The sequence below is a fragment of the Lagopus muta genome, chromosome 6 (assembly GCF_023343835.1).
Source record: "Lagopus muta isolate bLagMut1 chromosome 6, bLagMut1 primary, whole genome shotgun sequence".
Taxonomy (NCBI): Eukaryota; Metazoa; Chordata; class Aves; order Galliformes; family Phasianidae; genus Lagopus; species Lagopus muta.
The window spans coordinates 5,960,950-5,974,591 of NC_064438.1; the positions used below are offsets into that span (position 1 = coordinate 5,960,950).

The following is a 13,642-nucleotide window of genomic DNA, read 5'->3' on the forward strand; positions in this document are numbered from 1 at the left end:
TCGGTAGTGGGACCCATCTTGTTTAATATCTTTATTGATTACCTAGATGAAGGGATTGAGTGCACCATCAGCAAGTTTGCAGATGACACCAAGCTGGGAGGTGGTGTTGATCTGCCTGAGGGTAGGGCAGCCCTTCAGAGGGATTTAGACAGGCTGAACCGCTGGGCTGAGGTGAATGGGATGAGGTTCAACAAGGCCAAGTGCCGGGTTCTGCACTTTGGCCACAACAACCCCATGCAGCGTTATAAGCTTGGGGATGAGTGGCTGGATGATTGTGGAGAAGAGAAGGACCTTGGGGTGTTAGTTGATGCTCGGCTGAACATGAGCCGACAGTGTGCCCAGGTGGCCAAGAGGGCCAACAGCATCCTGGCCTGCATTAGAAATAGTGTGGCCAGCAGGAGCAAGGAGGTGATCATCCCCCTCTACTCAGCACTGGTGAGGCCGCACCTCGAGTACTGTGTTCAGTTTTGGGCTCCTCACTACAGGAAAGATGTTGAGGTCCTGGAGCATGTCCAGAGAAGGGCAACGAAACTGGTGAGGGGTTTGGAGCACTAGTTTTGTGAGGAGCGGCTGAGGGAGCTGGGATTGTTCAGTCTGGAGAAGAGGAGGCTCAGGGCAGACCTCACTGCACTCTACAACTTCCTGAAGGGAGGTTGTGGTGAAGAGGGATTTGGCCTCTTCTCCCAGGCAACGAGCAGGACATGGGGCAATGGCCACAAGTTGTATCAGAGGAGGTTTAGGTTGGACATCAGGAAGAACTTTTTCTCTCAGAGAGTGGTCAGGCACTGGAATGGCTGCCCAGGGAGGTGGTGGAGTCGCCGTCCCTGGCAGTGTTCAAGAGGTGTCTGGATGACGTGCTGCGTGATATGGTTTAGTACGAGTGGTGGCAGTGGTGATGAGGAGACAGGTGGACTGGATGATCTTACAGGTCATTTTCAACCTTGTGATTCTATGATCTTTCTCCGACTGTGCAGAAATGCTCAGGGTTGCCTGGCCAGTAGGTCTTGATGAATCCTTCATCAGATGGCACTTGGGTTAGTGGAAGGCAGCTGCAGGCAACTCACCTGCTTCAGGCTAGGTGTCAGGAATCCCTACCAAGTCAAATGTGTGTATTTAAGACCATCAGTCACCTTTCCATGCTGTTACCACATGCCCATGGCCCCAGGGCACAGCCACTCTGTTCCCCCATCACCCTGTATCATGACAGCAGGAATGGCTCTGTTTCTCCAGTGTCCTCCCTCTCAGCAGGGATCCCATCCTCCAACATCTCCATGCTCCTCCCTTCCCCATGCCATTTTCATCCACCCAAAAGAATTCCTGACTCCCACTGGGCGATATCGCACCATGCAGCCCAACTAAATCATTCCAAGAGACCATCAGTGCCCAAGCTAATTGTTAAGGAGAAATCTGAGCAATTACTTTGACACTAACAGTATCTTGAGGTATAAATGAGATAAGATACTTAGCCCATGAATTCCTGCCCACGCACCTAGCATCAAGCCTCCTGAAGCTGGGCATTCTCCCTTGGGCAAGGACAACAGGGTTTTTCCAACATCTTCTCCAACACTCAGCAGAAATCGTTCCCCCAGCAGCAGAGAGATGCATTCCCTGCTGTCCCACTATGGTGGGTGCCAGTTCTCATCCTCTCTTTTTATGTCCTCTTCCTCTAGACACTTTCCCCTCTTTGGTATGTAGAGCAATTCTGGAGATCTACAGCATTAACAAGCTATTTGCATGTAACAGATTTGATGCCATGGGGTTTTCTTTCCAGACCAGGCGTGCAGCTGTTGGAGCAAGCCAATGCTGTTCCCTCCCACATCCACTGACAGGACAATGTTAAAGCAGTTTCAATACTTCCACTGTTTTACATGAGTTCAGAAGCCCCGCAGAAAGCAGAAAAATGCAAATCCCTACAATTCCAATAAGTGGCTCCAGCCAGCAGGCACACGGGCTAATGCAGCACTGGTTCTCTTTCTTTACATTAGTGCAATCTAAATGTGGATTCCCGGCTTGGTGTGGCTGACTCAACGGACTCTGTTACATTGTCCTTTGGTTTGGTTTAGAATCAACTTCAACAGTTTGCATTGAGATAAGCTAAAGTCTACTTAGGATCTATACATGTAAGGCAAAAGGCAAAGAAATATTTATGAGGCTCAGGTTACATTTTTCAATGCAAACCCTTCCCCAATACTCAGTTCCTTTCAGGAGCCACAAAGCCACTTTGGTGAGCTTGCTCAGATGACAGGATGAGTTTGGAGATGGGGAGAAAGCTGCAGCGCAGCACTGAGACAGCTCTGCTGGTGGCTTCAATGAGAAACTCAGGGTCAGAACAGAGACATAAAGGGGGGTTAAATTATAAAAAAAAAGCTAAAAGCAACACTTTAAGTGTTTGTCATCTAGCTTCTTCACAATGAGAAGATGGTGTTAAAGGACATTACAGACGAATGAACTGGACGAAAGAGTAAACCCACTTCTATCCCTAAAGCTTTCTATGCTATATGAGCAAGCAGTGCTCAGAAGAGAAAACCTGGTTTCCACCAACGGAGCCCACTTGGTGCGCTCCCAGCTTTAGGGCAATGCACATCTGCTGCAATCCTGTGGGTGTGGGTACAGCTCTCCACAATGTCATGCCAGGACATAAAGCCATCAATCCCGCCAGGTCCTTCCCTGTCTCTGAGCTGGAGCAGATTTCCAAGTCTGGCTGCCAAGCCTCAGTCCAAACAGTGAGTTGCAAAACAGTTCTTAAGAAGGTGAGGGGAAGAGAAAGATGAGGAAGAAAAAAAGGGAATAGCTCTTCCTTGCAAAACCTACTCAAGTGTGACTCAAGGCTACTCTGCATTCAAGTAGCCTCAAAAGCAACTGCTGTATTTCGAAGAAGCTCTCGCTCACCAGGAATCCTCTCTCTTTCTTTTTGGACAGAGGAGGCTCCTGCGGTCTGCCAAGGAACTGGTCTCAGTCCTCCCACTTCACACGAGGACATGAGAACCACAGGACTATTACAGCTTGACTCACATAACACACCACCACATCCCTCCTGTGTCTTCCCACCACTCCCACCAACAATGGCTCTGATTCAGCTTACTGGCTTTTATCCCCTATAAACCCTTCTCAATATATGCATCTCTAGATACATATATAGATATAGATTTACATATGCAAGTACCTATATCTATATACATATATTTATTTTAACGTCTATATTTTCATTTATGCTTTTAACGAAGTGCTGTGCTTTCAACCACTGCCTTCCTCCACAGGGATCTGCTCCCATGCACGCCTTTCAGTCCAAGGAAAGAGCACTGAGAGCTCTTGGTTGCGAGCAGCACAAGATAAATGGGTGGGAGCACACAGATGTCCCAGGCTGCCGTCCTGCCATCAGCTCCCCAGCGCTGCTCACCCTCACCACAGTCTCAGTGCAGAGCCATGCTACTGTGGATTCTTCAAGATGCGCCCGTGTCTGAAATCGTAGACATGACGACAGAGAAAAACCAGCTCAGGGTCAGTGTCCTCAGGCACCTTGCGGTGCAGAGGTGTGGAGTATTCTTCCGAGGGAGGAACCATGACGGCTTTCCTGCCAGGGATCCCTTCGACTCGACGCTTTGCCAAGGCACAGAATCTGCAAAGTAATTGCATCGGAAGAGTTAGTATGGATTCACATCATCTTTCACCACACAACTTCTGCTGTTTGTGTCAGCCTTTCTCATGAGAGTGGCTGCCCAAGGATAAAGGGCACAGGGGAAGGGAACATGTAGGAGAATTACCCTTTGCTCAAAAGCAGGACGGCTTTTGATCCCACATTGAACCATACAAAGCAGTTCAATAGTCTTGCTCTCTATACTGGCAGACTCCATCCAGTAGGAAAGATGCTCCAGCAATCCACTTCACCTTTACTACTTTGGCCTTGTTTTTGTTAATTACCTCCCCCAAAGTCTGGCACATCAGGCCATCATTTAGACAGATGCAAGTGAACTGAGTACAACAGGTACCGTGTTTTCTTCCAGCTACCTTCATGCAAGACTGGGACAAAGCATTTAAGCTGGAGGGTCAAATACAATTTTCTCATCCAAAGCTCACGATAAGGGCCACTCCTTCCTTGCTGTTAGAGCAAGATCTTGGAGTACGTATTGACTTCAGGTCCTGGTGACCAAATGCTGTATGCCTACATACAGGAGTCAAAGTCAGGTTACAGACAAGCTCCTGAGTCAAGCTAAAAAGAACATCAGTTTTGTAAACACTCATGCCAGTTTCACACCACACTGTATACATGCATTTCCCTCACAAACAGGTTTTCAACACCAACTATCCAGTTGAAAAAAAGCTGGTTGAAGCATGACATATCAAGTAGCTCTAGGTCAGGGATAAACCTGTCCTCTACACCAGGCTAAGAGCAAAAGGAAAAAAGCTTCATTCTATCAACTGTACTAGCACTTCTAAGATTAATAAACCGGTGGGAAAAAAAGATATCTGTATTCTGGGTGCTTTGCTGTTCTCATGCAGGACACTTCAACAACCCTTCTGCAGGAGCTTGTGGTACAGACAGATTTTGTGGCCAGCTGATTTTGCATCCTACATTAGTAAACCCTTTGGCAAGACTGACCAAGGACAAAAGCCATCTCTGAGAGTTGATGTAAGTCAGCTTCAACTACAACTCCTAAATAACAAAGCAGCCTCTAAAAACCTTTATTTCCTTGTAGGACTTCCAGTGTAAGCAAAGGATAAATTCAAGAGGCCTTCAGGATTCTCAAAGGTGACCTTATCCACAACAGCACAAAAAAAATTCCTGCCTATTGGCAGGAAATTGGCAGGAATTGTTAGAAAGGAAATGAGTTGTCTGAATCCAAAGTCTAGTTTGCTTTTTAGTTTTCAGAAAGAACAAGATCCATTTTAAAACGAGCTGGAAAAGTTTGTTTTTAGAAATTCAAATAGTGGAGCCCTAGGTTAGAAGCAAAACAGCAAGCAGAGAGACTTAAATGCTCCCTCTGTAGTAAGACTCAAAAGTCAACCAGGTATGCCCAGCAAAACTGAAGACATTTCAAGTACTATTTTATGTTACCGGCTTGTGTGCCTATTCAACTCTCATTTTCTGAGAGATTCATACATCCAAGGCTGGCAGTCTTAAGTTTGAACACTCTGATATTCGTATTGACCAGGTTTAAATTTAATCAGCCAAAGCATATCTGTAAGTGCTTTAGTCAATAATCTGACTGATCCTTTTGTCAAAAAATCACTCAAATTTGCAAGCACATATACAAGGATCCAGTAGCAATACTGATATATCAGAAGACATTCTAGCTAGCCATAGCATCTGTGTATCACTGGGGATGAATGTACAAGGTGACTTCCAGACTTGCTCAGTTTTAATTTACCACTGAGTTAAGCCCCAGCACTGTAGGTTTTCCTGTACTGCCCTCCATTGATACCCACATGTGAAGATACCAAAATCATCCATTCACAAGCATTTGTAAACCCTTTAAAGCATCTATCATATACAAAACAATGAGATATGTAACAAGTCTAGCATGGAGGAAGCACTCCCAGGTTACAGTACTGAACCTGTATACAGAGTGAGCGTATCCAATTATACCTAGACTGAAGTCTGTAGGGCAGGGACTATTCTGCTGGGTAATGGCTGGAAAAGGAAAGAATGACAAGTGCTGGAGATAGATGCAGGTCTCGGGAACAGCAGCAAGTTAAGAGCACCACCTACCTGCAGTACTCTGCAAAGGTCAGCACGTAGCACTTCTCCTCTATGCAGGCAACACTGTTTTCATCCTGATGTCGGGATGCAAAGATCTCATTCTGCAAAAGAAAGAAGGAGGTCACCTCGCTGGCCAGGAGCCCCAGGGAGGTAAAGGCAGCTCTACACCATTACCTCAAAGGGGAGGCAACAAAAGCATGCTCAAAGCAGATATTCTTTAGAGCCAATATTTCCAATAATACTGACACTTTGCAGGTGTCCTGTGACCCACTTACAGTGAGTACCAGAATTTTTTCCAGGAACCCATCATTTAACACCCCTGACACTCTCTGTGAGCCCAAGTATTCACACCCTCCTCTCTTACAGAGAGCACAGGAAACTAAAGAAAACAACTCCTACATACGCTGCTTTTGCTCCAACTTATCCTAAACTTGACTTTGTACAGGGTTCATGTGGGCGGAGCCATCACACTACATCCAGAAAATCCAGTGAGTGATGCTTCTGCAAGCAGGAGGTTGGAGCACCCCCTACCCACACACTCCTCTGAGCTCCCAGGGAAGTTCTTCATTCATTTTCCCTTTCCTGTGCTGGAAACACTCCCCAGTCATTTGTAAAGCTAAGGGTAGAAACAGAGGTTGAATGGCACTTTGTCATCTTAACTACTGGCCTGTCACGCAGTATTAGGGCCTTCCTAATTTATTTTTATATCAAAGATAAAACAACCTGTTGTTTTCTCTCTATTTTTTTCATCCCAATTCAATTTAAAAGACTGTTTTAGGGAAGGGAGTAGTAATAGCCATTTTTCTCCCAGGGCAGTTTAGGAAACTTGGCTCTGGTTAGATATGGGACAACGCAGATGGAACAATTTTAAAGAATCTCAGATGTAATTAGATCAGCAAAGATGATCTGAGGCAATAAGGATGCTTTGCACAAGTTTGAAAGTGTTACCTGCAGGCTGTACTCCCGCTGACAGCCCAGAGGAAACAGTTAAGCTCTAAACAGGGCCACTGCTTGGGAACAAGCTTAATCAGAGAAACTGAAAATGCCACATCCTACTTCAGCACATTGAGGTTTTGCTCTGCTCCTTACTTCAAAATTATCTGAGTCATCTTTGGCAAGCCTATTGCAGCTACTCAGCCTACAAGGCAATCTCTCATTTGAAGTCTTGTGTAATTAAGCAAGTGTGCAAAAAAAGTGGTTCAGTTCCTCCTGAGCTGAATACTAGCGTGCTCTCTGCATTGAAATGCAACTAGTCATGCTTTTAATTATGGACCAGAAAAATACAAGATATCATATTTTGATTTAGGAATTAATCTGCGCTCTTCAAATCAGACTGGTACAATTCCCTGGCTGCTCCCCAGACCTGTACTCCCATGCTTTTTTCCTTTTAAGCAGAAGGAAAAAAAAAAAAAAAAAAAAAAAAAAAAAAAAAAAGCATCAAGGATTTTGAGGAGTTGAAAACAGCAGTAAATGTTCATTTTCTAGCTTGGAAACAGCTGTTCTGCCACCCAAAGCAAGTCCAAGCAAAGCTGAGTGAGGTGTGAAGTCACAGTGACTCACACATTTTTCTTTTTAAAAGTGAATGCCTTTACACTGGCACAACATCCTCAAATCAGTCTTAAGTTCTCATCATAAATCTACACAGGGGGCAGATGATGCATCTGCAATTCTGTACAGATTTCTAGAACCGAAGCAGCAGATTTGGGGGTTTTTATTGTAAAAAGGCAGCACGTGACAGAGCTATTCCAACATACTGCATAATAAAAACTGTGGAATTTCACTGGGAGTTTTTTCATCAAGCTCTGTGTTTCTGCATGGATTAGAATGCTCTTTTTGGAAAAGCATCTGATCTTGATTCAGTGTAAACTCAATTCTCTTTACTCTTAAGGTGGCAGATTAAAAGTTTTCGCTTGATGCTCAGGATTTTCTCAGACTGAAGGTAGAAGCATTAAGACCTAACGCAGTTGGGCATATGAAAAATGCAGAACTCCTGTTATGCAGTTATGCACAGCAGTAGACTGGGGGAAGCCCATGTGCTGGACACCACTGCTTCACAAATCTGGCAACAGCTGCACTGCAGCCAAGAGACAGCTCAATTTCACTCAAATGAGAAGCTAAGCCTCCTGAGTTTGAGGCCAACCAAGAATGCAGGAAGATCTCAGGCTACTCCCCCATTTCTTGCAAAAATGTGGGATGTACCAGGAGATCCCTTGCCTCAAGTTCCACATTTGGATGTCTCACCTGATGCATACTGGGATTGCGGCCTCCCTGAGTGTGCTCTGGTCTGTAATACCACAGTAGGCTCATCATCAGCTCCCCTGCAAGAAGATTTATTCCAAGATGTCAAGAATTGGTTTTGCTGCAGTGTTTTCCCACCAACATCCTGCTTCCTCCTCCCGCTTCATCCCTTTCATTTCCACAGCTCTCACGTAGAGACAGCTGTGTTGTGATAGGTATTTCACGCTGAACTAGGTATCCTTTTCTTACAGCAAGGAGCTGTATTAAGTCAGTCACACTGCTATTCCACTGCACCTTCACCCCGTTCTACTTCTGTTACATCATCACAGAGGTGAGTTATGCACAAAAATCAAATGTTTCCCTTAAAGTCTCCACTCCAGCTCACGGTCTGAAAAAACACTTATCCAAAGCTTGGTGCTTGTGGTATTAATTCCCACATTAACACCACTGCCACTTTCTACAAAAAACAACTTTTCTTCCTTTTAAGCTTGAACTGTACCTTGAAATAATTGGCACAGCATTCTTGACTTAACCATCAGTAATCAGATACAGGACCTTAACATCAAAACCAAAAACTCAAATGACTCTTTTCAGGGCCCACCAAGAACTTCTGCAGATGTGCCCATGCCTCATAACAACCCCCAGCCCAAAAGTTGGCTAGAGCATCTGAATAAGCAACAGCTGAGATGCCTACTTCTGTGGAATTATAAAGGAAATCATTGCTAAGATCGCAGTTGGCAGATATTATGTGCTTTCATGACTAGAAAGATTTTAATTACCAGTTCCAGACCAGTGATTAAAGAGATCCTAGAACAACCAGAACTAAAGCCATGGAACTAACCTCTTCCCCTTTGCCACCCAATCTGGCAGCAGCAGAGTGCATCAAAAAGCTTGCAGCTCTCCAAGATACATCACCTCCCTGGTTCCAGCTTGCTCTCATCTGCCTAACGCAGAGGCTAAATGGACCCTTTCGCCACAGTACCTGTTTTGGGGTCTTCCCACAGTGCCGATATCTTCGCAACATATGGCATAGATTTCTTCCTGGGTCCTGATTTCAAGAGGACAGTATCTCGTACCCGGATAATCTCTCCATCTCTCTCCACAGCCTGATAGCTCTTGCGAACGGCTGGTTCAGGTTCATTCTACAGCATTGGCACACAAAAGAAAGAGCAACCCAAGCATACAAGCAAAAAGTTAGTTTACTGTTTGCTAGCCCAATCCAAGACTCCTTTGGTCCTGCTGTGAATTAAAAACTTGCCTAAACCTGCTCAGAGCCAAGTCTTTCCAATTCAAGAGAGCTCCAAGAGAAATCACACGGTGTAAGGCCACTCACAGCATCCCTATTTCCACTTTGTTGGCTTATAAAAGCAAATTTTGGGTCAGAATGATTACTTCATCTATGGGTAGGGCATTTATATGTAATGAAAGTTTATCATGGAATAGCATCCAAATGTATGTAAGCTATCTGTGGTTATCATTCGCAAAGCGAAAGACAAAACAACTATTCTTCCTGCCTAGTCTGGCAGAAAGGAACAGGTCATCAACTAGACAGTAGGTCTCACAACAGGTCTCACAAAAGTACACACCTGTGAAACTAAAACCCTTTCAAATTAAATCAAGCTCCTTCAGTTCTGTAGGTAAAAAGCACAGTGACAAGTCTGAACAGTGGATGAAAGAGACCCATCTCCAGGTTCCATGGACTTTACCCTCGCACACCCCTTGGTGCCAGAGTACATCTCTGAGAGCTAAAGCTACAAACCCTCCCCTGGATAATGCTCTCAACAGCTTGAGGCTGTGCCACTGCATCAAGTGTGTACTGTTGGGCCACAACTTCCATTGCTGTGACATTTAGTTAGCATGGTCAATGCCTTGTCCCACCTTCCCAGACAGCAAATGGGTTCTGATCTTCATGCCCACAGATCTTACATTATAAAATGAAGGATATTAACTTTTCTTTCAATTTAGTTACTAGAAGCAAGCAGACTTTACTGCATTACTACAGTAATTACACTTTCTGTCAGGAAGTCTCCCATTTTACAGCAGCTACTCTCTGCACCTCAGTGCAGCAAATGAGTAAGCGCAGTTGAGAAGACTTCAAAGGAGTGACTGTCCATGCCAATGCGTGAATTACCAATTAGAGGCTACTGAATGCTAGAAAAAAAATCCATGTGGGAGTCAGGAAACTGTTTCAGTCCTCTGTGTGTTCTGGGAGATCTCTGCTGGACTATGGACACTATCTGTGAGAAGAACAAGTTTACAAGAGCTACCTTTGGACAGCTGCTTACAGCAAAGCTAAAACCTTCCTCTCCTCAAAACAGGTTTGACATAGCCCAGGAAGAAGAAGTTGGAGGATGATTTCCCTGTAAGATGGACTCACAGGTGCAGCAGGTAAATGCCAAATTATTCATCATGACAGCATTTCAACTGATGCTAGCAGAGGAGTGGCAGGTTTTCCATCCTCTGCAAACTGTCCATCATGCTGTGCAATGTAATATGAGAAAAACAAAGCCAACAGGTCAGCCACAAAGCCCAGCCCCGCTGATCCACAGCTTGTCTTCTAGAACACTGGACAGCTAACAACCACCACTACCCTGAAACAGAAGCCAAAACCCTCCCCTCTCTGTCATCTTCTACCACTGAAGATACACATATAGATATGGGTACACCAAAAAAAACCACAACAAAACAAAAAATCAAAAACAACAGCACTCCAGACACCTACCACAACATAGACAGCCTTTTCGCAGGCTGTGCCAACAGGTATCCAGCCATTGGTGGCCCTTCGCCTGCTGATGCGCTGTTGCTTTGGATGGGAATGGCCTCCCACTGTTTTGCTGTCAGAGGCATGCAGACAGCCTGGCGTATTTCGGAGACCAGATTTGGAGCCACTGGGAGGCTTTGAGCTCTGGGGACATTCACGGGCCATGGTCTGAGGGTCAGAGTTGGGGGTCTGCAGATGAGGAACAGGTTCTGCAGCTGGTGGCACGCTGGGTACAGGACATCCTGAGAGCGGGTGGGCAGGTGACGCAGGGTGCCCTGCCACCGGAATTGTGAGGTTCAGCTGGTCCAGAGACTTGCAGCCTTCTAAGTGAAGGGAAGAAAAAGAGATTATCTTGTTTGAAATTTAAGACTACTACACAGTCAAGACTGTCCCAGAGTACCGCCATTTTCCCCTGAAATTCTCTTTATGGCTGTAACGCAATTAAGGCCCTTCACACTGTAATTTCATTTTGCACTGTCAAGGGATTCCAAAAGCATGTATCCTTATTTCTAAACTTCCAACGTGTTGCTGCTGATGACACTGCACTACAACAAACCCAGCCGAAATTCCCCAGAGTCATGCCAGCCAGTAATATACAAAAGGCTGGCCAGAGTCCAAAGCAACTCCAGACTGTCAATATATATAAAAGAAATAAAAGGCTTATCAAAATGATAGGAAGGATTAAACCACACTAGCAGAAGAAGCAAGCTTCTTTCCAAAAGTTGAACTCAAGTAATCAGGGGAAAATTGAGAAGATTCTTCAAATTAACTCCTGAAACATGAAAAAATAATAGATCAAAACTATATAAAATCACGCAAGTTGCTGCTTCAACAAAACTATGTCCCCAAAACACATTAGTAACCACAACAGGTAAGCAATCTGGCTGATGCTGCCTCTCAAAAGCATCTAGAACACCTCATGCTACTCCAGAAGGCACAAGACAAGCCCTCAAACCAAGTCGTGGCTAAGAAAAGAGCAAGTTAGACCAGAATTACCCGGTGTCAGCAGAAAGAGAATTCCCAAATGATCTAAAATGCAACCCTAAATCTGAATACATGCTTTCTTAGGGTGACCCGAGGGCAGCTTTCATCAACCTCCTAGAGATGCCTGTAGACAGGAACACAACATCTCTGTGGGAGAATGCTGCTGCACAACACAGAGCTATATAGAAAAAGGTAACAAAGATCATCCACCTGGCCTCAGCAGGCACAGGATCGGTGGGGCAGTGAATCACGTTGTGCCTGTTTCACTCACAAAAGCCCTTTTAGGTTGGAAGTTGAACACCTTGAGTGTACTAAGACAGAAAAGCAAACCACTTTGTACATAACACTGGATCCTGCATATCAGGGTGGGATCTCAGATGGGAGCCTATTGCTTACAATCAGAGTAATCCTTTAATTCCTTAAAATAACCCATTTGAGGGAAGGATGAGAATTCAGAGGCACACACATATGTAAAAGCCAATATCTAAGTATAAACCCCTGTTAACATGTGGACAAACCTCCTTCAGTCTGAAAAACAAAGTCTAAATTATTCAGATATTAAAGCTTTTAAATCCAAGTTGCTCATGTGAAGGAAATCAAAAATCAAATATATGTATTTGATATACGTATACATACACATATATATAAATAAAGTCAGCTTTAACTCAAAATGCACTGCATCCAAACACCTGCTAGGAAAGGAAACTATTCTGCCACTTACTCCTCCACAAAGAGAAAAGACTGTATACACCTGAACTATTGCTGCCAGCACCAGAAGGAATCACCCTGTTTTCAGGGAGGGCTGAACTCTCAACAAAACTCATCTGCACTGCTGAGTCCTTTGTGAAGCTGGAGGCAGTGGCGTGAAAAGTTTCAGGAACTAAGTATTCTGACATGATCTCGGGGAACTATGCAGAAAAGTGTCAGACAAGAACACACTGCTGAACTTGTTGTCTTGCAAGCTTTAGAAGACACTAACACTGCCTAACTCCTGCTGTAGGAAGCAGCACCATGACAGCAAAGATATTTCAGGAATACAGAAATTATACCTCAACCAAATGCTCCCATGTTTCAGTAGTCTCCTACAACGGAAGATGACAAAGCCTTACTTAAACTGAGAGCTGAACCAAAACTCCATCCGCCTACCTGAAAATCTGTTTGGAGTAGCTAAGTCATGCCTTCCTTTGACTCGAACACGTGCACGTAGTTAACTGAGACATCAATGTTTACACTCCCAGCAGCTGAAGCAGCAGCTTTGACTACAGACTGCAGCACTAGCAAGCGGCAGCGCCTAGCTTGATGGCTTTTACACAAAGCACTGGTGTCTGGTAACCACAGCACAGCAGTTCAGCTTTAAATATTTCAAAAAGATGGATTTTAATAGCAAGGGCGGAGTGCCGACAATGTACAAAGTTAGAAAATACAACCCAAACAAACGGGACTGAAATAGGCCAGGCAAACAAGTACCCTACATCTTACACCATTGCTTGCCCCCACTCACTACAAAGAAATTCAAGCATCAGTTCAACCAGCAGACTCAAACTGAATCACTGCACAGCCCTGCCAGGTCAGATCTATAAAGCCTTACAAGACTGCATCCCCTACACAGCTTTCAACATCAAGAGTCTTAACAACGGAGGCACTGCCTGCTTCCCCACACTGCTCTGCGGGGATGATTCAGTACCAAGAGCAAGCTTTTGGGAACAGAATGACACCATGGTGTAGCAGGATAGAGAGAAGCCTTGCGGAGCATCTAGGAATTGAAACCACTCATTTTACACAGATCAAAGCAGCTAGTTCCAGTGCAACAAGTCATGAGTCATCTCCTCACTGCCTCAAATCTTTCAGCAGTTCCATGCCTTCCACACCAACAGTACCTTTCAATGGAGAGAAACCCTCTGGGCTAAAAATAGAGGGAGGATTCTTTTTGATCCATGGCAGAGATCTCAAACTTTGATAAG

At 44.7% G+C, this 13,642-nt stretch overlaps 1 protein-coding gene across 3 annotated transcripts in view; it reads right to left on the reverse strand.

The window, feature by feature from the left end:
• Positions 1-3,166: 3,166 nt before the first annotated feature.
• Positions 3,167-13,642, reverse strand: part of BAHD1 (bromo adjacent homology domain containing 1) — a 33,951-nt gene continuing 23,475 nt past the window's right edge. For all 3 annotated transcript variants that reach the window (XM_048947292.1, XM_048947293.1, XM_048947291.1), the window contains exons 3-7: positions 10,659-11,020; positions 8,919-9,078; positions 7,940-8,016; positions 5,708-5,799; positions 3,167-3,616 (exon numbers count right to left, since the gene is read on the reverse strand). In XM_048947292.1, coding sequence (XP_048803249.1) covers positions 3,427-3,616; positions 5,708-5,799; positions 7,940-8,016; positions 8,919-9,078; positions 10,659-11,020 — 881 coding nt within the window. In that variant the 3' untranslated portion in view covers positions 3,167-3,426. The remainder of the gene's footprint in view (positions 3,617-5,707; positions 5,800-7,939; positions 8,017-8,918; positions 9,079-10,658; positions 11,021-13,642) is intronic.